Source organism: Phalacrocorax carbo, chromosome 3 (genome assembly GCF_963921805.1).
Source record: "Phalacrocorax carbo chromosome 3, bPhaCar2.1, whole genome shotgun sequence".
Taxonomy (NCBI): Eukaryota; Metazoa; Chordata; class Aves; order Suliformes; family Phalacrocoracidae; genus Phalacrocorax; species Phalacrocorax carbo.
Genome location: NC_087515.1, coordinates 125,955,929 through 125,982,246, shown reverse-complemented (window position 1 = coordinate 125,982,246; position 26,318 = coordinate 125,955,929). Strand labels below are relative to the sequence as shown.

At 47.2% G+C, this 26,318-nt stretch overlaps 1 protein-coding gene and 2 long non-coding RNA genes across 4 annotated transcripts; 1 reads left to right on the top strand and 2 right to left on the bottom strand.

Moving 5' to 3' along the window:
• Positions 1 to 1,803: 1,803 nt before the first annotated feature.
• LOC135312696 (uncharacterized) lies at positions 1,804 to 5,133 on the bottom strand. Its single transcript, XR_010372388.1, has 2 exons — positions 4,538 to 5,133; positions 1,804 to 4,183 (listed from the first exon to the last, which is right to left on the bottom strand). It is a non-coding gene; the product is annotated as an uncharacterized LOC135312696 (long non-coding RNA).
• Positions 5,134 to 8,705: 3,572 nt separating this feature from the next.
• On the top strand, positions 8,706 to 20,956 carry LOC104046222 (L-threonine 3-dehydrogenase, mitochondrial). Of its 2 annotated transcripts, none has more exons than XM_064448262.1 (9): positions 8,706 to 8,796; positions 13,199 to 13,400; positions 13,754 to 13,796; positions 15,228 to 15,298; positions 16,049 to 16,198; positions 16,288 to 16,460; positions 16,986 to 17,076; positions 17,529 to 17,798; positions 18,026 to 20,956. In XM_064448262.1, the coding sequence occupies exons 2-9, from the start codon at positions 13,217 to 13,219 to the stop codon at positions 18,163 to 18,165; spliced, it is 1,122 nt and encodes a 373-aa protein (XP_064304332.1). In that variant the 5' UTR covers positions 8,706 to 8,796; positions 13,199 to 13,216; the 3' UTR covers positions 18,166 to 20,956. The 2 variants fall into 2 exon arrangements, with proteins under 2 accessions (XP_064304332.1, XP_064304333.1); XM_064448263.1 differs by lacking the exon at positions 8,706 to 8,796 and adding an exon at positions 10,718 to 10,829.
• LOC135312695 (uncharacterized) lies at positions 17,613 to 25,383 on the bottom strand. The gene is made up of 2 exons (XR_010372387.1): positions 25,085 to 25,383; positions 17,613 to 23,705 (listed from the first exon to the last, which is right to left on the bottom strand). It is a non-coding gene; the product is annotated as an uncharacterized LOC135312695 (long non-coding RNA).
• Between the last annotated feature and the right edge of the window lie 935 nt (positions 25,384 to 26,318).

The window sequence follows — 26,318 nt, the reverse complement described above, 5'->3', positions numbered from 1 at the left end:
GAATCAGTGGCCTTTTTGGTACATTGTCAGGGTAAACAACTGTTCCCTCATTATTTTATATGTTTCTCGGATATTAAATAAATCACAAACAATTCTGTGGGTGACACCAGAACTGGAAGATTTTTCTATATGCAAACGGTCACACTGCAAAGGCTTCATTGCTGCAGAAGTAGCATGCATGGGGAGAGATTCAGACCCTGAATCTGAAGAGAGGAGGTTGTTAAGCCTCTCCCTTTGCCCTGAGACAGGATCCACTAAATGTACATCTTTGCTGAGGGGGCTTACCTAACCTGCTCTTAAATCTCTTAGCAACAGAAACTCTGCCACCTCCCCAAGTGATCTTTTCCAGGGCTTTCCTTACAGCTAAAAGTTTGTCCTAATGAATAATCTTGCTGCTGTTTGAGTACGTGGCTTCGAAATCAATATATTTTGGGTTTTTTCTTGTGGTGGTGGTGGTGCTTTCTTACTATAAGATTGGCCCTTTGCCTCCTCCAACCACATCTGCTTTTCGCAGGACCGTCTCTGTTCCCTTTTCCTTTCCCCCTTTTTTGATAATTCTCATTGCTATGAACCGTCATTAATTGCGTCCCATCTCTCTTATAAAATCCTTCACTATAAGGGTGGAAATTAGCATCATGGATATAAAAGAAACCAGTCAAAATATTTGCTGTCAGTTCATTGGTGGTATTCATGTGTCTCACACTGCAGTGGACAAATTACTGTCTCTAAGGGGAGCTGCCCGTGCAGGATTGCTGTCCTGTATTCACAGAAAGATGTTGATTATAAGAAGGCAGCAACACAAAAGCATCTGGGGAGCACTGAAGGCTTTATGCTGGTATGTTACTGTGCAGGATGTCATACGCTCCCCTTACGCAGAGAAACGTGACTGCAGCCACTGCAGTCTAAGGTGTTGTCCTGGTTTTGGCTGGGATAGGGTTAATTTTCTCCACAGTAGCCAGTATGGGGCTGTGTTTTGGATTTGTGCTGAAAACAGTGCTGATAATGCGGAGATGTTTTAGTCGTTGCTCAGTAGCGCTTACACTGGCCAAGGCCTTTTTCAGCTCCCCGTGCTCTGCCGGGCACACAAGGAGCTGGGAGGGGGCACAGCCAGGACAGCTGACCCCAACTGGCCCAAGGGATGTTCCATACCATGTGACGTCATGCTCAGCACATAGAGCTGGGGGAAGAAGAAGGAAGGGGGGGACGCTGGGAGTGATGGTGTTTCCCTTCCCAAGTCACCGTTACGTGTGACGGAGCCCTGCTGTCCTGGGGATGGCTGAGCCCCTGCCTGCCCCCGGGAAGGGGTGAATGGATTCCTTGTTTTGCTTTGCTTCCGTGCGCAGCTTTTGCTTTACCTGTTAAACTGTCTTTATCTCAACCCATGAGTTTTCTCACCTTTACTCTTCTGATTCCCTCCCCCGTCCCACTGGAGGGGAGTGAGCGAGGGGCTGCGTGGGGCTTGGTTGCTCACTGGGGTTAAACCACGACAGATATATGCACGCAGTGCTGGAGTAAAACCTGCTGCAGAAACTCCTGCTTCCTCTGACCAGCATGCCTGGAGAAAATGTTACCTTTCATGCCATGATCTTGTTGGACAGCCAGGCTGAAAGATGCTATCAGCAGAAGCGTGCCTCCCTCTCAGCCTACCTGAAGGGCTAACACCTGTGTTTTCACTTTGTAGGAGCTCACAAGAACTGGAATGTTGCCAGGTGGATAATCTTAAAAACAAGGCATCCACGGTTCACACAGTGCTTCACCTCTCATTTAAAAAAGATAAAGCAAATCTAATTGACCCAGACAGCATCAAGCTTTTACTTTTAATTAAAAAGAATGACTTCTAAATAAAATCTTCCCCATCTATTCTCCTCCAAGAATATGGCAATCCAGTGTGACGCACATGTTTGGGTGCAAAAGCAATGCCAGTCTCTCACAGAGGGAAGATTACAACTGACTTTGATCGGTACGAGGTTCTCCCTTGCCTGCCAACAAAATGTGACACCTTCTTGTGCACAAGCACAGCCTGTGTCAGATCTGCTCGGGACGATGAACATCGGGGTTAAACCAGTTCACCACCAGCCGCAGGGAGAACATGTTTCTTCTTTTCACATTCTGTGCGGCTGACCTGTCACCAAGGCGAAGTTCAGTCTCCCTCCGTGGTGACTCTTTGGAGCTACCCCGGCACACCTGGAGACAACAGGAACTTGTATCTAGAACTGCCAATTCACTCGGTAGTGCTGGCTGCTTTGGTCTGAGGGATGTAAGACCATATAAAGTCAAGGCAAAGTCCACTTCCTCATTAACCTGTCTCTTAACAGTGGGTAGTGGCAAAAGCTTGTAGAAAAAAACGTAAGAATACAACCTGGCATACAGTGATCTTGCAGTACTACATGCCTCTGCCTTCTGGTGGTCATAGCATGTCTTGTTCTGTTCTCCAGTTCGCACGGGTCTTCTGAGCCAACCTCCCTGCACTACTTTCAGATCAGTATGATCCCATGCAGTCATACCCCTCGCAACACATTCTTCTATGAACATTTTTAGGAGATATAAAATGAATCAGGCTGTACCACTTTTTCCTTGTGTGGAGTCTGTAACTTCCTTCCCCTGGCATCTGAGCTGTTTTTCTTTCTCCCAACTGCTGCATACACTGCCTCTTATGGGAGTTATACATGCTTGGCTGAGGGCAGAAATGGGGTCCAAATCAGTATTCATCAATAAATATGGTGCAGCACATGATCTCAGTGAGCATAGATCAGCATGGCTCTGTAGGTTTACCCAAGTGAGTGATCTGGTCATGGAGGAATCTGCTAGCATCTTAATTGTGTGATTGACCTGGATCCAGTTTCTTGCTGAAAAGCTATAGCTTGTTTTCTCTGCTTCCCGTGAGCCTTGCCTGGTTCAGTCCATGTGCTCAAGGGATGTTCTGCATTATCCATGCTCGTAGTCAGGACTGCAGCTCATTGCAGGTACGATTGGCTCTCCTAGGCTCTTATCACCAGGTCCTTGACTGCCCAGACATCAGAGAGGGCTGTAGTACCAGCTCATCATTCATTTGCTAATCGCCACCTTCACATTTCAAACTTCCTCTGCTGCCTTTCCTGACTTTGCATCCTTCCAGTGGCTCTTCTGCATGAACAGTTACTCCCCCTTTGTTAGACCGGGGTTTCCAGTGTTCCCACTCTTACTTGAGGTCACCAGCTGAGTGGCAGGGTAGGACCCATTAAGTTCTACAGTTTTTCTGAGCAAGTTTGTGCTTCCTAAAAGAACAATACAAGGAGGTGGCTCCTCCTTCCCCATCAAGGCCAGCATGTCACATATATGCAGAGTCCTAACTGGCTTTGCTGAGGCCTCAGCCCAGCGGAATGAGTCACCCGGTTGGTCTTAGGTGCAAAAGCCGATGTAGGCAGGACTTTCAGTCAAGAGGATCTTCGCTGGAACAGGGACTGTAGGAATCGTTGTGTTTGTGCTATCTGCACAGCTTGACAGTTATAACATGATGCTTCAAAACTGGAGATACACCTTATCAGTACACACACACACATTTACAGCCCCAGCTGGCAGCTGTTCAGCCAACTCCTGTGCCGCTTCTAGCATATCATGAGAGAATCTGCTGGCTGATTTTGTGCAGGAGATGGGTGTGGGTATTCCAGGAAGAAAAGCCATCCTATCAACATACTGCTTTTCTAAGTAGGAGGCCATGTAGAGAAGTGGGTAGAGTGCAGCTCCAAGTTTGTGGAGCTGCATATCCACAGCAAGGATCCCACTGTTAGACCCCTGGCTAAGTCTAACACTCAGATACTGTTAGGTTCTACAAGTGAAAACTAAAATGGTCTTAGAAAGTGAATTTGCTTGATATCAGGTACATTGAGCTGGGATAGGATGGCACTTTCCATTGGAGACATTTCTTTTTATGCTGTTTTGGAACACGACTGGTAAATTTTTATACAGTACAAGAGTGGAGGGCTGAATGCTGCATGGGTTATTAACTTAGGTTCAACGTTTTTGCATCTCAACCACAGGAATTCATCCTGTGATCTGACAAGTCTTCTGAAGAAAATGCAGTCCTATGTCTTCCCTTCCCATGCCCTCCAAAGCTATTTGTGCTGAGGTTTTGGAGCTGTGCTTCTTGCTTACAAATTCAGCCTCTTCATTTTCCTTTCTGGGGAAATGATCTCCTCTGAAGCACCTGTGTAGGTACTGCACATCAACAACAGAGAAAGCAACTTCTACAAATCCTTTTCTTACCCCAAATGTATCACTGTGAAGTAGGTTCTGGGGTGTCAGGTGCCTTCCAAGTGGGTCCCACACAGAGAGCCATCTGCGTGCAAGGTCTCTGGACTGTCTCCCTTGTCTCAGGTTACAGTTTTCATCATGCAATGCTGTCTTCCTTTGCACTTTTGCACCGGTGTTTCTTCTTTCCACATGACTGGGAGGTGCACAGGTAGCTGGAGCAAAGGGCTCCCTTGGGGGCTAAATTAGGGCCCAGAAGGCCCTCCTGTGAGTGCCCACTGGCCTGGATTGCACAAAGGAGGTGTGTTACCTGAGACACCAGGATCCCTGCTCTCCAGCTGGTAGCCTAACAGGAAATCCGTGGAGCGAAGCCTGCGGTGCACTCTCCTGGAGAGGCTGCTAAGTCTCCAGTGGGAAGTGACTGCACACAGCAGTCGGCTCATGCAGTCGTCTGGGACCTCTGTACACCACTTCTGCCCATTTTATCCAACACTCTTTCTTCACACAGTCTCTCCGTAGCTTCTCCGCACTCCTTGGCCCACCTCAGTGCTGAGTCTCCTCTTCTGTCTCTCAGCCTGTCACGTGTTATTTGTTGCCCCCATCTGCTGTACTTCTCCTCCCCAGCCCGCCTCTGCCTGGTTTACTTACGGCAGATGTCCTGAGCTGTCTGTTCTTGTTTGCAGCCAGCCCACTGAAGGGCGGTCCCATCTGCGGGGGCTGATACGCAGCCACTCCCCAAATTGATGTGATAATACCGTAACACCGTATGGAGGCAGCGAGGACAACGTTGCACGTTGCTTGGGTGGGACTGGCAGAACATCCTTCTAGAGAGGGGACTGACTTGGCCGAAACTACAGAAGCCCAGCAACGTGCCATGGTTTGAGGCAGTCCAGGCATTCCGGATTTCCTAGACAACCGGTAACGTTGTATGTGGCAGGAAGTTTTTAACGATCAACCAGGAGGGATCAGAGAGCCTGGAGCAGTTTGTGTAAAGTATTTAAATCTGATCTGGTGTCATGCTTTCTAAAACTCTTAGCAGCATTCTGGGGTGCTGGGTCTTTGCAGCCCAGGAAGCACGGCTCGATATGAGAATCCCACCCATAAATCAAGGTTCTCCTGCTGTTTCTGGCTGAGGAGTAGGTGACTTCTGACAGCACAAGGTGCTGCCGGCAGGGAAAGCTCGTGTGTTTTTCCCCTTCTCAGGGGAGTATTGTGACTATGTGGATCAGTAGGATGTCCTCTGAAGGACAAAGAGAAGCTCCTGGCAAACAGGATTTGATGGACCACAGCAAGTCCTGAACAGGGGATGTAGTCAGCAATGCCTGCTTCAGGCAGAGGTTGATTGAATCCTCCTTTCCCTGAACCGATCCTCACAAGCCTCCTCATTCCAGCAGCAGCTGTATAAAGAGCTTCCACAGTGCCAGACCCTTCTCCTCCTTTCTTCTGCTCAGCTGTACTTCTAGCAAACAACATTACTTCCCCCCCCTTATTTCAAACACTTCTTTCACAGCCATAAACAATATTAACTCCCAAGCAATCTTGAACAACAAAGGCTTTGAGATAAGGTTAACTTGCCACAGAGATGTTTATATGACTTTTTCTTTCCATTCCCTCCTGCTTATGAATTTCACCCCTTGGCAGGCAGGTTGGGGGGTTGTTATGTAACAGCTTAGCTACATGTAATTAGAGGGCACAAAATTATATATGAAGCAGGCATATTATCCAATGTAGATGCTACAAGCTTACCTAAGTTTGAAAAGCATATGGGTGAGTTTGTGGAGGAGGATAAAGTTAATTACGAGTGACTGTAAATATAGGGAATGTGAAGATACCATGTTTGGTTCAGAAAGTCACACAGAATCACAGAATCACAAAATGGTGGGGGTTGGAAGGGACCCATGGAGACCACCTTGTCCCACCCCCTGCTTGAGCAGGCACCCCCAGAGCAGGGGCACAGGGCTGCGTCCAGGCGGGGGGTGAATGTCTCCAGGGAAGGGACCCCACAGCCTCTCTGGGCAGCCTGTGCCCCTGCTCTGGCACCCGCACAGGGAAGGGGTTTGTCCTCATGTTCAGGGGGAACTTCCCGTGTTCTAGCTTGTGCCCGTGGCCCCTTGGCCTGGCGTTGGGCACCGCTGAAAAGAGCCCGGCCCCATCCCCCTGACACCCGCCCTTCAGATATTTATAGGCACTGATGAGATCCCCCCTCAGCCTTCTCTTCTCCAGGCTGAACAGACCCAGGTCTCTCAGCCTTTCCTCACGAGGGAGATGCTCCAGCCCCTGATCCCCTTGGCAGCTCCCCCCTGGCCTTGCTCCAGCAGTTCCCTGCCCTTCTTGCACTGAGGGGCCCAGAACTGGCCGCAGCCCCGCAGATGTGGCCTCACTGGGGCAGAGCAGAGGGGGAGGAGAACCTCCCTCGCCCTGCTGCCCACACGCCTTTCCATGCCCCCCAGGGCACCGCTGGCCCCCTTGGCCCCAGGGGCCCGGTGCTGGCTCAGGGTCACCTCGCTGCCCCCCAGCACCCCCAGGGCCTCTCAGCAGAGCCGCTCTCCAGCAGGTCCCCCCCAGCCTGTGCTGGTGCGGGGGGCTGTTCCTCCCCAGGGGCAGGGCCTGGCACTGGCTCTGGTTGAATTCCCTGAGGTTCCCCCGGGCCCAGCTCTCCAGCCTGGCCAGCTCTCGCTGGGTGCCAGCACAGCCTCTGGTGCATCAGCCGCCCCTCCCAGCTTGGTACCATCAGCGAACTTGCTGAGGTTACGCTCTGTCCCATCGTCCAGGTCAGTGATGACTATGTTGAACAGGACTGGACCCAGCACAGACCCCTGGGGAACACCGCTAGTTATGGGCCTCCAATCAGGCAAGTCCTTCAGCTGTAGATCACAGAGGTTTGTGATAGTCTTGTGGGGAAACAGCTGCTGTTAGAGACAAAAAGAAACTGGACTAGGATGACCTTTGCTTGATTTGCTGTGGTTGCTTTAATGCTCTTAGTTCAGTTCAGTGAGTGATGAGCAATACCGGCCTAACCACAGCAAGGAGCAGATGAGGCCCTCACTAAGCTTTGCAAACTAACCACTCTCCATAAAAAGGCTGGTTTTCAAGGCCATTTATTATAAGCAGAACATTGAGGCATAAAGAAGTCAAGTGCAGTAATTACATTTGTGAAGTATGGGTCCTTTCTGTTTGCTGGACCCACTTGATTGTTATTCATAGAATGGAATCACTTTTGTGTGGTGTTGAGCTTATCAATTTCTGTTTTAAAAACGATTAGTGCCTGAGTCATGTTTACCCTCACTCTCAGTACTTAGTTTCTGTGTTTGAAGGTGCTCCTGAAGGCAAACCAACCCCCTCCTTTCACCTGGATTTCACATTTAAACATATATTTTTGAAACTTTACCTATTTTTTCTGAAGTCTGTTGTATTTCAGAGTGTTTTGCAGATTATAGTCTTTTTATTGTGCCTAATTTCTGTCTATAGTGGGGAACAGGGGAGATGGAACACCTTCCATGTAGAAAGGCGATTGTCTAACACTTTATTTATTTCTAAAGTCTTGCCATCAGTGTTCTGCCATTAATTACCACAGAATATAGTCTAAGAGGACTTTCCCTTTCTATCTGCTTCTTCATAGAGCTCCTGATTATTTTTTTTTAATACCCAAAGGCCTTTCTGGCATTTTAACTCTGCTAAATGAATGTGCTCCTGAACCTCTGTATGAATTCCTTCTTGGAGGTAGAAGAATTTTCCATCTGTATGCTCATCACGATACAGTCTTATTCCCGTGTATATAATCCTGCAGAATTCACCATTTTGCCATGCCCCCTGCAACAGGTGTTTAACTGAAAGGTTTTCTTTGGCAAAATATGCTGGTTGCTGGTCCTTCTTCTCACTAGGAGGGATCATCCGCAGCAGCATTCATCCTGCTCGAGGAGTTGAGCAATTGGTCACCCAATTCCCAAGAGAAGTTTCTTCACCGGATCTTGAATTAGTTCCTTGATTTAGTATCCTGATTTTTCCCAGCCAGACAGGCTCTGCGACATTCTTACCTTGCAGCCCAATATGGAGGATGTTTTGTCGTTACAAACATTACTTTTGGCGGCGGTTGCAAAGGGCTGACCCTGGGGCCAGGTGGAAGCCAGCCACCACAGCTCCCCTCACCTCAGACCCTCCAGACTGGTGCACGTCCTGAGCTTCTCTTTGCAAACCTGACGTCGACCAGCGCCATGTTGTCATACCATAGCTCGGCTGCTGACGCTGGCCTCATGTCTTGGGGCACCTCTTGCGTTTGAGCTTCCTCAGCATCCCCTTGGTGCCACCGAGGCCGGGGAGCCTCCGCCCGCAGCGCCCCGCTGAGCCCAGGCCTGCGGGATGGCCACCCCTCACCGGAAGCAATGCTCCGGTGCATGACATCACGCCTACGTGGCATCGCTCTGACGTCATATCACTCCCCCGCCTCCCATTCGCCGATCTCCTCGGTAGGCGGTGACGCCTGGGTTCGGCCCCGCCTCCCCCGCCGCTCCGGGGTTTCAGGGGGTACGGCGGCGGGGAGAGGCGGCGGCGGGAGCTCGGCGGGGCCCGCGGGTGAGCGTGGGGCCGGGGGCCCGCGGGGCCGCCCCGCTCCGCGGCCCGTGACCGAATGAATGAGGGGCGGGCGCGGGGCGGGAGGGCGCTGCTCCGGCACGGCCGATCGCCTGAGGGGCGGCGGCGGGCGCCGCTTCCCGCCCTGCGTCGCCTCGCCGCCGGCGGGGGGTGGGCGGGGGCGGGCCCCGGGCCCGGCATCCCCCCGCCGCCCCGCCGGTCATCCCGGGCTGGGGCCGGGGGCGGCAGCGGCGCTGCGGCCCTCACGCCCTTTCCTGGCCCTTCTGCATCTCGCCAGAGACCCGGCGCGGGGTGACGGGCGCTCCTCGCACCCGTAACTCGCGCCGGCCTCTTCCCCTCATCCCTGGAGGCCCGCTGCGAAGCACATCTTTCCCTATCCGCTCCAAGAGCATCGCGCCGCTCAGTAGCGGGTATAATCTAACTTCTTTTTTTTTATTATTACCGGTCGGTGAGGTCAGATTTCCAGCTGCTCCCTCAGCGTGTCAGGCTGACGTCGTTTCTTGGCGAGGTTTGCCGGGGGTACGGCGTCATCCCGCCGTCATGCGTCACCTCGGAAAAAGCCAGCCGCCGAGGTCTGTGAATGTTGTGTCAAGGTTATTTTAACTGAGGTCAGCCAACAGCTGCCTGCCAGAGGGAACAGCGCAAGCCCGGCCACCCCTCGGCCCTGCCCTGGCGCATCCACCCTGCCGGGGGACGCAGGGAAGGACAACGCGGGGTCTCCGTACCCCAGTTCGCGGCTCTATGAACCAGAGGAAGCGCCAACAGGGGACGTGTGATGGCTTTGGTCTTTCCGTCTATCCGGGCTGCGTTAAGTGTTGGTTGAGCTGAGAGTTATCTTGTAGTTGTAGCTTGAGCGCTCCCAAACGCGATAGACTACCCAGTCGGTGGCACTTGGGCACCAGGGAGCGAGGCTTTCCCGTGGGACAGGCAAGGTGGCGTCCGCTTCGTCGTCAGGATGCCCAAGGTGGGCGGTATCTTTCCATTTGAGCACTTCTTCATACAGCTGGAAAAAGGAGAGGAGCTTTCCAGTGCACAAAACCCTTCCTCAGGTCTGAGGCAGAAAATACGAGCGCTTTGGAGACGAGCGTGAGTTGACAACGGTAACTGGGAGTTTAGTGCTTTGCTGTGGACCGTATATCCGAGGATATTGGCTGTTTTGAAAGTACTAGTGGTTGGGAATCTGCGAGACCCCGTGCCCTGGAGGGTATCTTAACTTTCTTTGAAAGAAGCGAGTTTGGGACTTCCCTGGTCAGCTCTGTGGAGGAGCGTCCCGTGGCATCTCAGCGGCTGAGCAGCCCCCAGAAATGCTGTGGGAGATTTAGGGTTCGGCTTTGACCTCTCTCTTCTCCCTCCCCATTTTCTTTGAAGCTTATAGTTGTGGGATTTTCCAGACCAAACCCATGAGTTTCTTATCTTATCACCATAATGTTCTATTAATAACTAATATATAAGAAACTGCTAGCTTCTATAAACATGTTTTTGTCTTTTATATGAGTGACAGGTGCTTGCTGCTTATATAACACTTTGGAAACCTTGCAAAGGAACAGCAGCTGGCAGTTAACTTGCTAAAAGTCATTCTATGAACCTGTTTCTTTTTTCCCCCCTTCTCCCTTTCCCCCTGCTTTAATCTTCTTACAAAACTCCGAAATTTCCTGCTATCCAAGGGAGATTATTGCTTTACATTTGAACATGTGTTTGCTTCATACTAATTCGTTGCACTGCAACCAATTAGTTTTAAAACCCGTCCTTCAGAGATGACCCTAGGTTGTATGGGTCTGTTAGTTAAAGAGCTGGTTGCGTAGCTTCGGAGTCCTCTGCTTATCACGAAGTTACAGACGTTTCCCTGGCTGCAGCTGCTGTCACACGCGTGCCTTTTTTTTTTTTCCTCTTTTTTTTTTTTAAGCTGTGGGACAACTCCTACTTTCTGTCAGGTTGTGATTGGCTTTCAAAAGAGGCAGTGTCCTATAAATTGCCATCTCCGCTCTGCTTCTGCTCTATCACCAGCTGAGGGGCAGGTGAGTACAGAAGGCGAAAAATTCCAGTGCGTATTGCTTAATCCTTGAAATTAGCGTTGGTTGGTAATTTAAATTAGTGGGGTGGGGGAAATAACTTTCATGTTTCAGGATAAAGCTTCCTCATTTTTCTTCATCTAGGAAACAACAGGGTTAGTTTTCAGTGTCAGTTTGGGTCAGTGAGTAAAACCAGTGACTGAAAAAGCTAGTCAGAAGGTAGCATAGGGTAGGGGGAGTTCGAATATGTATTTGTATGTATTTTTTACTTCAGTTCCTAACGGTACAGAAATATTCCTCTTTCGGATAGGAGGAAGGAGAAACCTATCAAAAACTTAAGTTTTTTAAATCAGTTAAATGAATACTTTTTATGTTCAGAGCTGATAATCGCTTCTTGAAGTTATTTAAAACGGGGAGTTCTGTTCCAGCAGAATGGGCTTTTCTGTCCACGTTGCTCTTGCAAGGTAATCACTTCGCATTGGGGCTGCCTTTACCTCATGGTTGGTTTGGGGAAGCGTTTTTAAGGGGTGCTATTAATTTCTTTATATATCTGTGCACTTGCTGGCAACTTTTAGAAATTAATAGCTAGTTACACCATTTTTTCCCTCTTCATGTTGCCCAGGCTGAACAGCCCCAGCTCTTTCAGTCTATCCCCGTAGGAGAGATGCTCCTCTCCATCATCTTCGTGGCCCGGCAGCAGTATAAGCTGAATTGTATTAATGGATGCTAAAGAATCAAGATAGGAGAAAGGTGTCATAACCTCTTAGACAGCAGTTATTTACCTCTGGGATTGAGTCCTCAGCAAACAGGGCTTCTTCCCTCTCAGTGCCCAAGGAATAGCTTGCTGGCTCTAGTTCTGTAGGTGGAGTTAGGTGTAGGCATATAGGGTTGGTGTGTAACAAGGAATTGCAAGAGGCTTGTGCAAAGCTGGAGAAGATTGCTTCTGGAGCACTGAGACAGGAGAGATCAGCTTTAACAGATCAAGCCTGTAATCAGGGAGACTGATCCCTCTGACGGGTTTGGGGCTGTGAGGTGTAGGGGAGGCTTGGCTAATTCATCAGGATACTGACTGTGTTTCTCAAGGCAATAAGCAAGTGAGCAAACAAGTCTAGGGGGGGAAGGATGCATCTCGGAATAAGCCTCTTTAATCAGTTTTAATATGCGAATGTGATTTTTAATAAAGCACTTTTTTGGGGAGATGCCCTATGAAGCACGTGGCGGGTAGTTTAGCAAGCCTGCTGTATTTAAATAGCAGGACTCAGAAGTATCTGGAAATTCTCAGCCTTGTGCATTTGCCATAAGTGAAAGGGAACACCCATGTTAATTACATGTTTGCTTTTCTGTGCATACTAGAATTGGTAGTGCTGGAATTCATCTGCATTTCTTGTGGCCTTCCTTCACCCTGACTCTTTTTTTTCATATGTGCAACAAGAACACATATGAGAAAGGAATTGACAGGGTAATCCCAAGCAAGCTAGTTTTAAATGTAAAATGGGAGTTTACTCATTCTGTCACTTCGGGAAAGAGAGTTAAAAGTTTTTTGAAGGGGGGTAAGGAAGAATTTAAGTGACTGCGTCTTTATAATTGTATTTGAAAGGAGTAAACTGGAACCTCGGAAAAGGCCGTTTGTGGGTGCATGTGTGATTTATTTAGGGTACGTTCTTCTCCATTTCTTTCCCCAATAGGAAAGATCCGGGGAGAAAGAAAACCAAACTTGCACGTAGCTTGGGGTAACTTAGGGATATTTTTGTAGCGTGTTATTAAGAGTGACTCACGTCTTTTTGTCTGTTTTTATTTTTTTGTGAAGTAATGAGTCCTGGGTAAATACTGCTTCTCCTTTGTTCGCTTCCCGGATACTGTCCATCACGCGTATTAAGTTTGAGCAAAGCAGTGCTCTGTTAAAGAGATTTACTGCTGCCTCTGTTGGCTTAGCTGAGTCTTGCTGATGCAATACTAACAAGGTTTGCTTATTCACGGCAGCCTACAGGACTTTCTCTCAAAAGTACCTTCAGCGAAGCTGTGTAATCACAGCAGCTGAACTGGTTGAATTCTGTACTTGTCTTGTGCTTGAAGTCATGGTTTATAGTGACCGTTTTAAAAGGGCTTAAATTTGAACCATATTCTCACTGTTCATTATCCTGGACTCTGTGCTGGGGCTGTAGGTATTTTCTCAAGCTCACTCTGGTGAATACATTACCCATATTCATGTTACTTCACAGGCTGCTTCTAGCAGACGTGGCTCTCGGTTGGCACAACAGCTACGGCTTGGATTGCATCAAACTTCTCTGAAACCCTTCACAGTTTTCTGAAGGAGCGTGTAAAATGTTTAATATGGTTGAGTCGTTTTTCACTAATCCTTTTTCTTGTTCTCACAGCATATTTGAAGGAGGAAGATGCCAATTGTCAAAAACGTGAGCAGAGCTGTCAGCCAGCTGCTACAGAGCTCTGGTTGTGGATGTGGGATTTCCATCGTGCCTGTTCGATGCATTGGAGTCTCACCCCGCCAGGTGGCCTCCGATGCTAGCTTTCACTCGGTTTCTTTTTCCGACACCGATCATCCTCGGGTGCTAATTACAGGTCAGCATTCCTGTCATAACTGTACTCCTGCCCCACCCTCTCAGTTGAGTCCCCCATTCCCTTCCTCCCTCCCTGGTGAGCAGCATACTGGAAATAAAAACACTCAGATATCCTGGAATTGTGGTGGTCTTTTCCGCTTGGTGATAGGATCAGAGACCCACGTTGTGAACTTTCCTACTATTTTTATTCCAGAGTCTACTAAAACCAGTTCATTGGGTTTCCCTTGAGAAAAAGCTTTTTGGCCCACTGAGAAAAACAGCACTTGTTCCTGAAGCAATAAATGTGATCATAGAACTCTGCATTTTTCGTATCGCTTTTTCTCTGACTTTTGTCTCTTGTGCATTGCCTTTTAGGTGGACTTGGCCAGCTTGGAGTAGGACTTGCTAAGCTTCTGAGGTATGTCATGATTCTCTGACTTGCTGAGTGAATTCAAGCTTTAGCCATCACTTCTAGAAGGAATGATTTTCTGGAAAGTGGTTTTTCAAAGAATGCTAGTGACAACTGCAGATTCTTTTTTGCCTCTTAGTTTTGTAAATTACTTTATATTTTTACTGTCTTTTTATTTTTTCACTGCTGTGTTTGGTTTAGGCTCGCTGACGTACTTTCTGTGTGTACGTTGGTCATGATTCCCAAAATAACATAATTTCGTCTAAAAGACTAGCTGCTGAGTTCAGTCTGCTTCCAGTTAAATGGAATTATTCACAGTCTGAATCCTCAGAGGGTGGTCAGTTTTCCTTTTCTCTTTTTTTGGTCTAGCCAAATAAGGCTGGATTTGAGTGCTCAACAGAGAGACAAAGGCTGTGATTTTATGCAGGTACTACAGGAGAGAAAAAAATACAAACATCCACTTGAAAAAATACGTAGTCCTTTGCTAACTGCCCCGCTGCTGGGCTTTGCAACTCCAGACTTCTATCTTTCTGAGAATTTCAGTTAAGTAACTTCAGGAATAACGTGCTTTATTTGTGCAAACAAAACCAAAGATTAGGATACAAGACCTTGAAGTTTTTTGCGATTTGGTGAGAGATGAACTGATTCAGCAAAAGGACTAAATTTAAAATACATTTCTTCTGGCTCTTTCTTTTCCCCTGCCTCACTTACAGAGTTACCTTATTTTTTTCCATGGTATCTTTTCAAAAAATGTAAAGCACTGTGAGAGCTCTCCCTGGTCCATGTCATCGTCCATATCCACACCTGCTCAGCTCCAGAGTATCGTTTGCCCATAGACAGTGTTTTGTTGCAGAGGATTTGGACCAAAAGCGAGCATGCTCACTGCATCCGACGCTGTGATACAGTTCGAATGTTTTCTACCATTTCTGTCATATATTTAAAAAATCATCCGGCTAATGGAAGGCTGGAATGCACTCCAATGCCGTCAGACTTGCTCACTGCGACAGCCTTGTGCTGATTAGGAAGGCATGAGGCAGAGATTACGCAGTTGTATGTACTTTGTTGGTATAAAGATAGCTGCAGTTACAGCAAGCCCAGTGACTTTTTGTTGTCCGCAGGGGAGTAGATTACCTCTGGGTACGATTTTCAGAAAGAAGAGGGGAGGAAGGTCTTTCTTCTCGATGTATTTTCACTTTCTAAAAGATTTTTCTGTCCTTATGCAGTCTTTCACTGCTACTAGAGGTAGTTTTCTATATTTCTAAGATGCTGTATTAACATTTAAGGGACTGGTGGGGTTTTTTTGAAGTGCAATAGCTGGTTTCATTGCGGGAATTACTGTGATGCTGATATATCTTCCAATAAACAAAATAGCAGCATAGCAACTGACAGGTTATCTTGAAGACCGTGGACTCACTGTACTCTGTGGGTATTTTTATACAGGAAACACTTTGGAAAGAACAATGTGATCTTGTCTGACATTAGAAAGCCTGCGGATAATGTTTTCTATAGTGGTAAGTGACTGAGGGAGCAAATGGAGAAAATCTTGTCTTTACCTCTGCTCTTGATAGACTAATTGCCAAAGTCTAAATGATACCTGGATTAAACTGAGCAAGTCGCTCTTCAAAATTTCTGGATAATGCTTTACTGCTTTGAAATCTTGCCATGACATTGATTTGCTCTGTTAGTTATTCCCTTTTCTGAATATTTTTCTTTGCATTTTTTCACTGTTTCTTTGCCACTTGGTTGACCCGAATATCTACTGGAGTCAAGTTGAGCTTGGCCGTTGTGCTCGCACTGTAAAAACAGATGCATTTATTCTTTTGGAGGGAAGAGGTTAGAATTTGTGCTTTGTTTTTCCATGCTCAGACAATTTTAATGATAAGACGGATGTAGAGTCGGTTTTCCGGATTCTTATATTTTCATTAGAAACTTGTGTAAGTTTCTCTTCATCTTTAATGTTTAATGATGTATTTAGGTGTTTGAATAGTGTACGCTAGGTGCTCCCTGTTTTCATGCATTGACTGGATAAAACAGGGGTTCTTTCATCAGTCCTTTGTTGAGGTAAAGGTAGCAGTTTCCCTTTATTTCTCCTGTGTATTTACTAATTTATTGGCCACTGCTGTTAGGAAGTGTGCATTCTGCTGTGCAGTCAAGTCCTCAATAGAGGCATGGTCGAGAAGCAGCGATTCTGAGTGTTATCTAGAACTTTTCTTGACCTCCATTCTTGGCATTCAATTTCCTACTGGTCCCATTTCTTCTAGGTCCTTTTATCTACGCAGATATCTTGGACTACAAGAATTTACGTGAGATAGTGGTGAATAATCGGATAACTTGGCTCTTCCACTACAGCGCTTTGCTCAGTGCTGTTGGAGAAGCAAACGTCCCTTTGGCCAGAGCGGTAAATATTACCGGTATGTGACAAGGGTTTCAAGTTCATGACTTCTGCAGAGGCTTGAGAAAGTGCAGTGTATGTTCTGATAAATCCCTTTGTTTGTTCCAGGTTTGCACAATGTTCTGGATATTGCAGCTGAGCATAATTTGAGACTCTTTGTTCCAAGCACTATTGGAGCCTTTGGACCCACATCTCCTCGAGATCCAACTCCTGATCTCTGCATTCAGAGGCCAAGGACAATCTATGGAGTCTCCAAGGTTCACGCTGAGCTCATGGGAGAAGTGAGAATTTTTCATTTTTATTTATTTCATGAAAGTTCTGTGAGATCTTTGTTGCTTTTGGAAGATTCCTCACTGTGGTGGTTATTTTTTCCCCCCATTTTTTCCTTCCTTCAGGCTTTACTACCCAATAGTAGTCTGAGGCAGCTCTTAAGGACAAATACCTTCTGAGTTTTGTTGGAAAAAGTACAAAAATTGGAAGCTGGCAAACATCTGACTTTCAATATCGCTTCTTTCCCTGGCTCTTTTGTCCATGAGGTCAAACGAGGCCTCTCTGCCCCCTCGGCCAATATGAACAGCATTGCATAAGTGACAGTGTACAAAGCCTTGCAAAAGCGTGCTAGGCAGCGACGGCTTTTGCTCAGCTACCTGGCGGGAAATGGAGGCTGTTCAGTAGGTCTTTTTCTTTCATCCCTGTCATGGGACGGTCACAGAACGAAGGTTCATCTTGCGGCAGGTTTGTCCTGTGAAATCAATATGTCGTGTGGCCTTGAGGTGTAAAGCTCCGTTTCTCTCCTCCTCCCATAGTACTACCATTACCGGTACGGCCTAGACTTCCGCTGCCTGAGGTATCCAGGAATTATATCCGCTGACTCTCAGCCTGGCGGGGGAACAACTGGTAAGTGGCTTGTGTGTAGTTCGCAGCAGTGCAGGCAAGAACAGCAAAAAACATAAGCCAATATGGTCATTTTTAATGTGTTTGTAGAAATGTAATCTGTGGCAGTACAGAGCATCGGTGTAGGGATGCTCTTTCGACAGCGTTACAGTACTTTTGTCCGCTCCAGCCTAGGGCATAATTTCGTAGCCTTTACGTTTAAACAGTATCTGAGAGATTTTGAGTTAATTACGCTCACTGAGACCATTTCCTTTAAAAATATTTTACACTCCGCTGCCTTGGTGCAATGTGCAAATGCTCAAATAGCATCGGGGTGGTTCGGAATGACTTTCACAATGTAAATTGTCCACAGTTCTGCTGCTAGACTTGGGGGTGGCCTGAGGATTGTTGACTGTCCTGAAGTGAACAACAGGTTGAAGCAGATGAGTACACGCATCCATTGTTCTTTTCTACAGATTATGCTGTCCAGATTTTCCACGATGCCATGAAGACCGGCAAATTTCAGTGCAACCTAAAGCCGGACACTCGTCTCCCTATGATGTATATTGATGACTGTCTGAGAGCGACTCTGGAGGTCATGGAGGCCCCCGCAGAGGCACTGAGCATGAGGACATACAACATCAGTGCCATGAGCTTCACTCCTGAAGAGCTGGCACAAGAGGTGCAGAAGCATGTTCCTGAGCTCCAGGTGACCTACAATGTGGATGAAGTCAGGCAGGCCATAGGTTAGTATCAGCTTCTTTGGCAGCGGGTAAGAAAAAACAATAGCTGGCTCTACGTTAAGGGCAAAACAAAGTTTTTCTTTTTAGGCACTTGCAAATTGCTCCGGTTCAAGTCTAACAGTTTGAAATTCAGCTTTAATAGTTCAAATGGCCAGTGAGGATACATCTTAAAGTTTGAAAAAATTTTTCTTAAACCTTATGCTCTGTGTTCCTTTTTCTTTTCACTGCAGCTGACAGCTGGCCGATGAACTTTGATGACAGGAACGCCCGGAGGGATTGGGGTTGGAAACATGATTATGATCTCCCTGAGCTGGTGACTACAATGTTCAGCTTCCTTGGGTCTGACTCCAGGATTGCTCAAGCTAACTGAAATACTTCGTAAGATATTTCCAGATTTCCACAGAGGACCAGGAAGAAATGGCTGAAATTAGTTTATAATTTTCTGAGTCTTAGAGCATGTCGTTTATTATTATTTTTGTAAGTAGCAATAGAGTTGGGCAGGAACATATTGTAGCAGGAGTGTACTATTAGGTAAACAACATCACGTTTGGCACTGTTTCCAAGCACAGCACCAATGACAAAGGTGGAATTCTTGAACTTTCACACTTAATCAGCTAGAAAAACAAAAAAAAGCAAGGACTTACTCCTGGCTGATGACTCGCAGATCGTTCCGGCTGCCTGCCTCTGCTGTGGCAAACAACCTGGGGCAATATGTCAAACCTAGTGTTTCAGGCATATCCTCGCAAAGTTAACAATAGGGTTTCCATTTTCCTGGTGGAGGATGTTAGATCATAGTAAGATATGATCCTTTCTGTTCTTTGCTTGCAAAAGAGACATCAGAAGAGCTACTTCATGTTTCCAAATTGTAGGGGTCGTTGCAATTCCAGTTTGAAGTCAAACTTTGGTTGATAGTTCCTATACATATATATATATATAGAGAGAGAGAGAGTGCTGTATAAACATACACTTTTCTATACATAGGGCATACAAAGTAGCATTATTCTTATAATGCTTGTAAATGTGAAGGGGAATAGGACTTGAATTCTCATTAAGCTTTCAAAAAATAGGGTTTACAAGCTAAGCTTTGTCCTGTTCTTTGAAAGCGCTGCCTTCATTTTAACCTTGGAGGTAGATCAGAAATCCGAATTGCTGTTACGTGTATGTGAATCTGGGGCGTATTTCAAGAAGGCAATGCCCGGGTATGGGTTTATGGGTAATTAGCACTACTTTTGGTCATCCCAGTTGTTTGCCGTGCTAGCACGATGACATACTGCCTGGAGCAAGTTTTAAGGGCGGGCTGATGATGGAGCCTTACGGTAGAGTCAAGTCAGCCTCTGAAATCTGTTCACATTCACTACGTTTTCCATGTGCACTGTAAGTGTATTTGTAGATGCTATTTATGTGTAACTGTCACACGCCTTTATTCTTTAGAGAGGGATCCAGAAGCTGAAACCATCTTCTAGCTACAGTTAAGGGCCGTTCTGCTCATTGAGTTTCATGCAGAGGAGATTCTGGGATTAACAAGGGACCCTTAGCAGGTGCATGCAAGGAAGATATGTCTAGCTGAAAGCTACTTAGGAGACTTTGAGGAATTACAAACTGTGGAAAGAGAGAGAGAGACAGGAAAGCCATTTTGGGTCAAATACTGGTTTCCATGGATGTGAATCTGAGCCATGGGCTACTATAGCTATGGCGTGCCTTGAGAAGCATATACATCTTTTGTTTTCAGAATGACTGGAAATTCCCTATATGAAGCTCTCCCTCTTCTGTCTTGTATACTCCAATAGTGTGTGTAGGTAAACACAGTCAAGTATCTATTTTTTTTTTTTGCCTACAACCTGTTTGCCGTGTTTTCTGTGATGATGCTGTGGCAGTTGTGAGTCCGTCGCGCTCTCTGTAACCCCGCGGTGATTCCTCAGTAAGTGGATAACCGACATGACCAGATTTCTGTCTCTTTGCAAAGGAAACTACATGGTGCAGGGAATATGTTTTTCTCGTGAAAGTAACCTTCAAATGGAAGATTCTGTGGTGAAACCCAGTTATTTTAAGCGTTAAACTTGTGTCTCTTGACTTTGTATGTATCTTACTTTGGCAAAGTACGCGCTTCCCAGGTATTTAAGCTCAAAAACCTCTAAGGTTGTGGCCTGTTATTGAAACTTTTTTTTTATACTGTTTACGTTTCTGAAAATACAAGTTTTTAAACTTTGGCCGCTGTTGTAACTATCACATTGTTCAAGTGTAATATTTGGCCCAATGGGCCAGCAAAGTTGGCCCTCCGTTCATACCCTCCAAGGAAAGACTGGCTCAGGTTTTGTCCTCAGCCCTGCCAAAACAGGGTTATCTCCTAGTGAACTGTCGCGCCGAGCCGTCAGGTGAAGGGCTTTAATATGAGCTGAAGTGTCTCGTCCGTTCCAGTCTTTCATACGTCAGACCCTGGGGACTCCTCGTTGCCTCCGTTCCATGAGATGTCTAAAATAAAGACGTGTTGACGGGTCTCACTCCATTTCTTTACATCAGTCAGAGCGATGGGGTCTGCTCCCCTCGCCCTTGTTCAAGGCTGCAACTAACACTGTCGAGAGTGAAGAGCAAGAATGTTCTCTCTCCTGAAACGCGCTGTCCTTGCTTGTGGCATTGCATGAAAGCTTTGCGTAAGGTGTTGCAACGAAGGTGAAATTCAAACCTACGGCTTTTTGAATAGAAGTTTCTCCTCTCTTTTTTTTTTTTTTTTTTCCCCCTCCTCTTTTTTGCAAAATCTGAAATAAACCATATGGCAACAGAGAGTTGTTTGGAGGTAACAAGGTGGTGACAGTCAGGGAACGTGATTAGAGATGTCTACAGGGTCTGAGTCCTGTTTGAAGTTCTGGTTTGTGACCTGTGACCAATGACACATGTATTTTTTCCCTATCTTGCCCATTAACTTCTGTTGTAACTATGTTACAGTATTTTCGGTATTATACATTTTGTACCACATCAGATTGATTTAACTTTTGCTACCAGTTTGAAGTTTGACTTCTGGGCAGAGACTTCTCTCGAGACATTTGAGCATTGTAGCTGTTAAATTACCTTTTCAGGAAAAAAAAAAAAAGAAAAGTTAAGACTATTTTTTCAACTATTGCAAGTTGTGGATAATGCCTCCTTTAATAAAATCCTGTGCAGATGTATCCTTGTTTTGTCATCTTTGTTTAGAGCACGCAAGAGCAGCGGTGAAGGGTGCTGGTTAGTGCTGAAAGATGCGGACAGCCCCGCGTGCCCAGTCCGTGCAGTGACTCTCAGCCATTTGTATGTTCAACTCTCTGCTGACGATTCCAGTCGCTCCGTACAGCGCCGTTACCCTTCAGTGAGCCACGAGGCAGGTGTCCGGGCTGCGCTTGTAGGCGGCGGCTCTCCAGCAAGTGCTGGCTTTCAAGTATTCCTCTGTCACTTCTCGATTTCTCAGCCCTTTCTGGTGTTGAGAAGCCAGTTGGTCTGTCTTCAGTTATGTTTTCTGTCTCTCTACATCTGTGCAGCTTTGAAAGGGCAAGAAAAGAGCAATGGTGCTCTGAGGGAGGAGCTTTAAAACACACACCCCAGGAATTTAAGAGTGTGGGGTTCTCATTTCTGCGTCTGTGCAGGTCTTGACTCCAGCTGTTGCACAAACCAATACTGTTGGTCATTGGGAGAAGGTTGTGCAGACTCCTAATAATTCACCATGGGCCCACCCTGCCTTGTTAACCGATGAACAATCACTCCCTCCAGCTTAAACAAAGCCTTTCCCTCCTCCTACACCTCAACTTTCTAATGATGGGAACTTCTTGGGGAGGAAGCGTTCCACTTGACCACGATTTAATGACAAACACAGGCATTATGTTTCTTGCAGAACAGGTGAGGGTGTTACAGCACCGTGCTCTTCCCAGCGACTTCACTTTGATTAACTGGTTTGACTCTTGTTTACACACCTCAGTCTGGCTTCTATAAGTGCTATAGGTGATGGTGCTTCATCCAAAGCTGCTGTAGCTGAGGAGAGGATCGCCATTACCCTTCAGGCCCTGCGAAAACAACTCTTCTGTTTTTCTCCTTTTCCCTCCACTCTGTTCTTCAAAGACTTAAGAATCACAGAATCATTAAGGTTGGAAAAGACCTCTAGGATCATCAAGTCCAACCCCCAACCCAACACCCCCAGGCCTCCTAAACCATGGCCCCAAGTGCCACGGCTGCACGGTGTTTGAACCCCCCCAGGGACGGTGACTCCCCCACCTCTCTGGGCAGCCTGTGCCAGGGCCTGACCCCTCTGGCAGGGAAGGCATTTTCCCTCACATCCAACCTAACCCTGCCCTGACGCAGCCTGGGGCCGGTTCCTCCCATCCTGGAGGAAGGAGTATTTGACCCTGTAATCATATTCATGCAGCAAAACCAAAAGCCTCCTAACCTTCTTGCTTTTAATTCTCAGATTGACTTCTCCTTGCTGGCTTACCCTTGGAGTCAGCAATTGGCTTCATTGTCCTCACTTTGCTGTTCCCAGCAAAGAAGGGGGGGGGAAGCCCCCCCTTCTGCTCCTCAGGAGTCAGTCAGGCTTTAACATACCCTTCGTCGCAGACTCTGCTTGCCGCCAGGGAAGGGAAGTCAAGCCCTGGGGAGGTGGAGAGAGGAGATCACCAGCCAGAGGACAGGAGGGTGGCTCCGGGGGTTGGGATACCCGCCTTGCCACCCCCACTCATGCCACCCCATGTTTCAGGCAGGGTTGGGGTCTTTCCTGTTCCCCTTGGGGCAGGCTGTTTCTATTTTAGAGGAACAGTAGCTGGCATTGAGAAACCTTTGCCCTTCTCCGGGCAGCGTGGGCCAGACAAGTGCTCTTCAGGCTATTTGTGGATTCATACCGTAACTGTATGAGATTCCAAATGCACCGCAGAGCTGAGCGCCCGTGGCACGCTGGGGCTGACGGGGGTGCAGGGGGTGTGGAGGGGTGGGCTCGCACACACCAGCTGGGTAGTGTGTCACAAGAAGGATCCTGTTCCTGCCCTTCCTGGGAACTTCATTTATGTCACGCGGGGGTGGCTGTGATGGTGACCACCTCTTCTAGCCAGGGCCAGCTTCTGGAATAAACCTGGGTGTTTAAAGATGACAGTAACTCTGCACCGCAGCTAAGAGAGTTGGCGCACACGGCTGGCTTTTGCCAGCGGAGAGAGGATTCAGAGGGCATTTATGCTTCAGCAGCGTTGTTGTGGAACACGAATCTGGAGTGGGCATTGCTCAGCCAGAAAAGTAATTTGTTTCCTGCACCTGATACTGCAATTGGGAACCGTTTAGGATGTTTTCATTCCAGCTGGCAGTGACTACCTGTGCATTTCTGAGGACTCAAGTGAACAGCCTGGTAAAACTGAGATCCAGTTCAGCGCTGGAGTGGTTGTCTAGTACAGCCAGCATCCATCCTGGACCAGGGGTTGCTTCTATGCATTTAATACCTTCCAGTAGATGTATTTTCTACAGTGCTTGTGCAGTATCCCTGAGGAGAAAACTGAAGCTCCCGAGACGCTGCAATGCACAGGTTAGTGTTCAGCTTTGAGAGGATTTAATCTTCTTGCCAAAACCTGTAAGTGGCTGAGTGTCATCTACACACCAGGCTGCCCTTCCCCCGTCTCTCAGATGGGTCTCCACAGCAGAAGAGATCTAAAGATCTAAAGCAGGATGATATTTCTTCTGACCTCAGGTAGAGCTCTGATGTCCTGTGAAGCAAAGTCCTACAAACCATTCAATATTTCCATTCTGCTTCCCTCTCCCGCTGGGCACCCTGTAAAGCGCGGTCCCACCTCGTTTATCTCTCGTCCTTCCAATGAAGGTGTGAGATTCTCCAGCCACTCTGAGGGTGCACCGAGATCTTCCTAGGAGCTGCTGCAGGCGCTCACTGCTAAATGCTTTCTGAACTGAAAGTGCCAACTTCAAAAAAAGAAAAAAAAAAAAGGGAAAGTGCTGCTTTCAGTGACATTTCATTTGGAAAATATACAGATTTCCTATAAATGACTTTTTTTTTTGCATGAAGTCAGAAACTTCCTATATAGATTTTACTAGAACAATGTTCTAGTAAATGTTCAGTTCTATTTTTCCAGAGAAACCTTTTATCTTCAAATGTGTTTCACTTCAGAGGATTTCAGACAGTGAGAAACTCCATTCCTTTCCTGACCCAGGAGGCATTTCCCCAGCACAGAAATTCTAAATTCTCTAGCTGACATGTCTTCTCAGGCTGCTTGGGCAGACCTCATCTGAGCACCAGGAGAAGCAGAAACCCCTTACAGATGTCCAGGCTTGAAGGTCTTCTTATTTCTTTGTATTATTGTGGTCACTTTAGACTTTAAATACAGAGCCATCCCCACGCCACTGGGGAGACACAGGCTGGAAAGATGGTTCTGGCCCTAGAGTTTTAGTCTTAGTGTATGACGAGGGGTGGATACGGACAGATGGAAGAGGAAAGAAAAATGGGCTTGGAGTCGTGGTTGGAGGCAGATAGGCCTGGATGGTTTGAAGTCAAGTCTGTACATCTCCGCAGCTCTTCCGAAGGTTTATGTAAAGCTGAACGGAAAACAGCTGCAGGAGGGGTTATTTCTTAGCACAGACATAACCTCAGGTTTCTCAGCCAATCTTTCCCAGAGGAGCGAATGAGACCCTTTACATGAGTTCGCTCCCAGCATGTGCACCGTTTGTGGATGTCCTTCAATCCATGGCTTTGATTGACACCATCTGCCACTGTCCTGAGGGGGAAAGCAGCTGAGGGTCCAACCCGCTGTCAGCCTGGCAGTGAGGAAAATAGCCTTGGGGCAGGAAGGGGATTTGGGGCGGGGGGGACGGGACGGAGAGCACTGTTTTACCCACGTTACAGCTGATGCCTGGTCTCATTGCCCCTGCCAACCCCATCCCTGGGAATAGGTCAGGGATTAGCCCAGGGCGAGAACCAATACCCAGCAGGCAATTTTGATGCAGTGACCCTCTTTTGGAGTGCAAAGAACTCCAGTGTATGGCTACAGCCGGACTGTGCCAGCCAGAGAGGGCCCGCTCGGGTTTGTCATGCGGTCTGTCGTGCGGGTGTCTCGCACGAGACAGGAGAAAGGGCATTTGGCACAGCAGTGTGGGCCGGGATGTGTCCCTCCTTGGGGCCTCACACCAGCAGGCTTGGCCATCTCCAGCCTACTCTTTCCACCAAGGTGCTGGGACTTGGCCATCCAGCCACGGTGGGGAAGAAACATGAGGAGCTTCTTAAATACCTTCCCCTGACCAAAATGTACGTCCCCTGGCCCTCTTAAGCTCACAGATGTGTCACCTACCTTGCTGCTGGTTGCTCAGCATGTCCCTGCCTTTGTTGCTGGTCCTGTGAGCCTCTGCAGCCCACTCCTTGTCCAGGGGAAGGGACTGGAACCATGCTCCTGACAGGATAAACGCATCCCCAGGAATTTCCCTCCTCCACTGGGGTCACAGCGTGTTGCTGGATGGGTGGGATGACCTTTAGACCAATCCTCAACAGAGGAGGTTCTTGGCAGAGGCCATCAGAGTGCAGCTCCAAGGACACCAGCAATCCGATCATTTTTTGGCAAGAAAGAGCATTGCTGCAAGGATGATCTCTCCTTACCTGTCTGGTGCAATAGGTCCTTAATCTCTTCAGTCCTTCCGTAGTGCCAGGGTAAAGACCCATCAGTGGCAGAGCTGTTGCGAAAGCAACGTGTCAAAGGAAACAAAGTCCAGAGTTCGTCCTCTGACCATCTGCTTCCCCTTTAACCAGTGCTGCTGGTTCTTTGATTCTGAAACCCAAGATTCATGAGATTTGGTGCAGTTTTTTAAAGCCTTGCCTCCTGGAGTCTTGGGATTCTGAGAGACCCTCATATGAGGTTTAGAAACAGTGCCTACCTTTCTAGCCCTATAATTTGAAGGAAAAAATAATCTTCTTAAAATTAGTATGAACTGTATGAGCTTAAAAATCTGTAATTAGTTTTAAAAAGTACAGAGTTTTAATATTTTATAATTATTGTATTTATAATCATGGTTTATATTTTAATTATCTCACTTTCAATTCAGTGGACTCACAGTTTTTCACTACATGACCACAGCAATATCCATACATTCCTTTGGTAAATACAGGAATAACACTGTTACTGCTCGGACATGGCTTGCCAACGTTCCCTAAATGGTCATAAACTGCTAAAATGACATTTTCTGTAAAGTGCCTTATAGGCAGCTCATCACGGAGTGTCCAAGTGTCTTCATTTACACAGAAACATCACCCCAAGGATGCCACTTCATGGAGTAAGTGGTATATTGAGATCCAGCACTAGTGAAACTTGGTTTGCTATGGATTTGTCTTGCAACTGATTGATGCCCGTGTCTAATAATGAAATAAAAAATATTCCTTTTGCAAATAGACGCTCCCTCCCTCTGGCTGAGCCCACCCCCCTCACGCCCACACGTGTCCCTCCACGATCTTCCCCCTTGCACTTGCCTTTGAGGAATGCAAAGGGTGGAAAGGACAATACATGAGCAATTTCCCTTTCTTCATATTGCTCCTTT

Excerpts from the sequence above, each read along its gene's own strand:
- LOC104046222 (XM_064448262.1), top strand. The coding sequence starts at position 13,217 with ATGCCAATTGTCAAAAACGTGAGCAGAGCTGTCAGCCAGCTGCTACAG. Across the intron at positions 15,299-16,048 it reads GGATAATGTTTTCTATAGTG|GTCCTTTTATCTACGCAGAT; the intron begins GTAAGTGACTGA and ends CATTTCTTCTAG. Across the intron at positions 16,199-16,287 it reads CAGAGCGGTAAATATTACCG|GTTTGCACAATGTTCTGGAT; the intron begins GTATGTGACAAG and ends TGTTTGTTCCAG.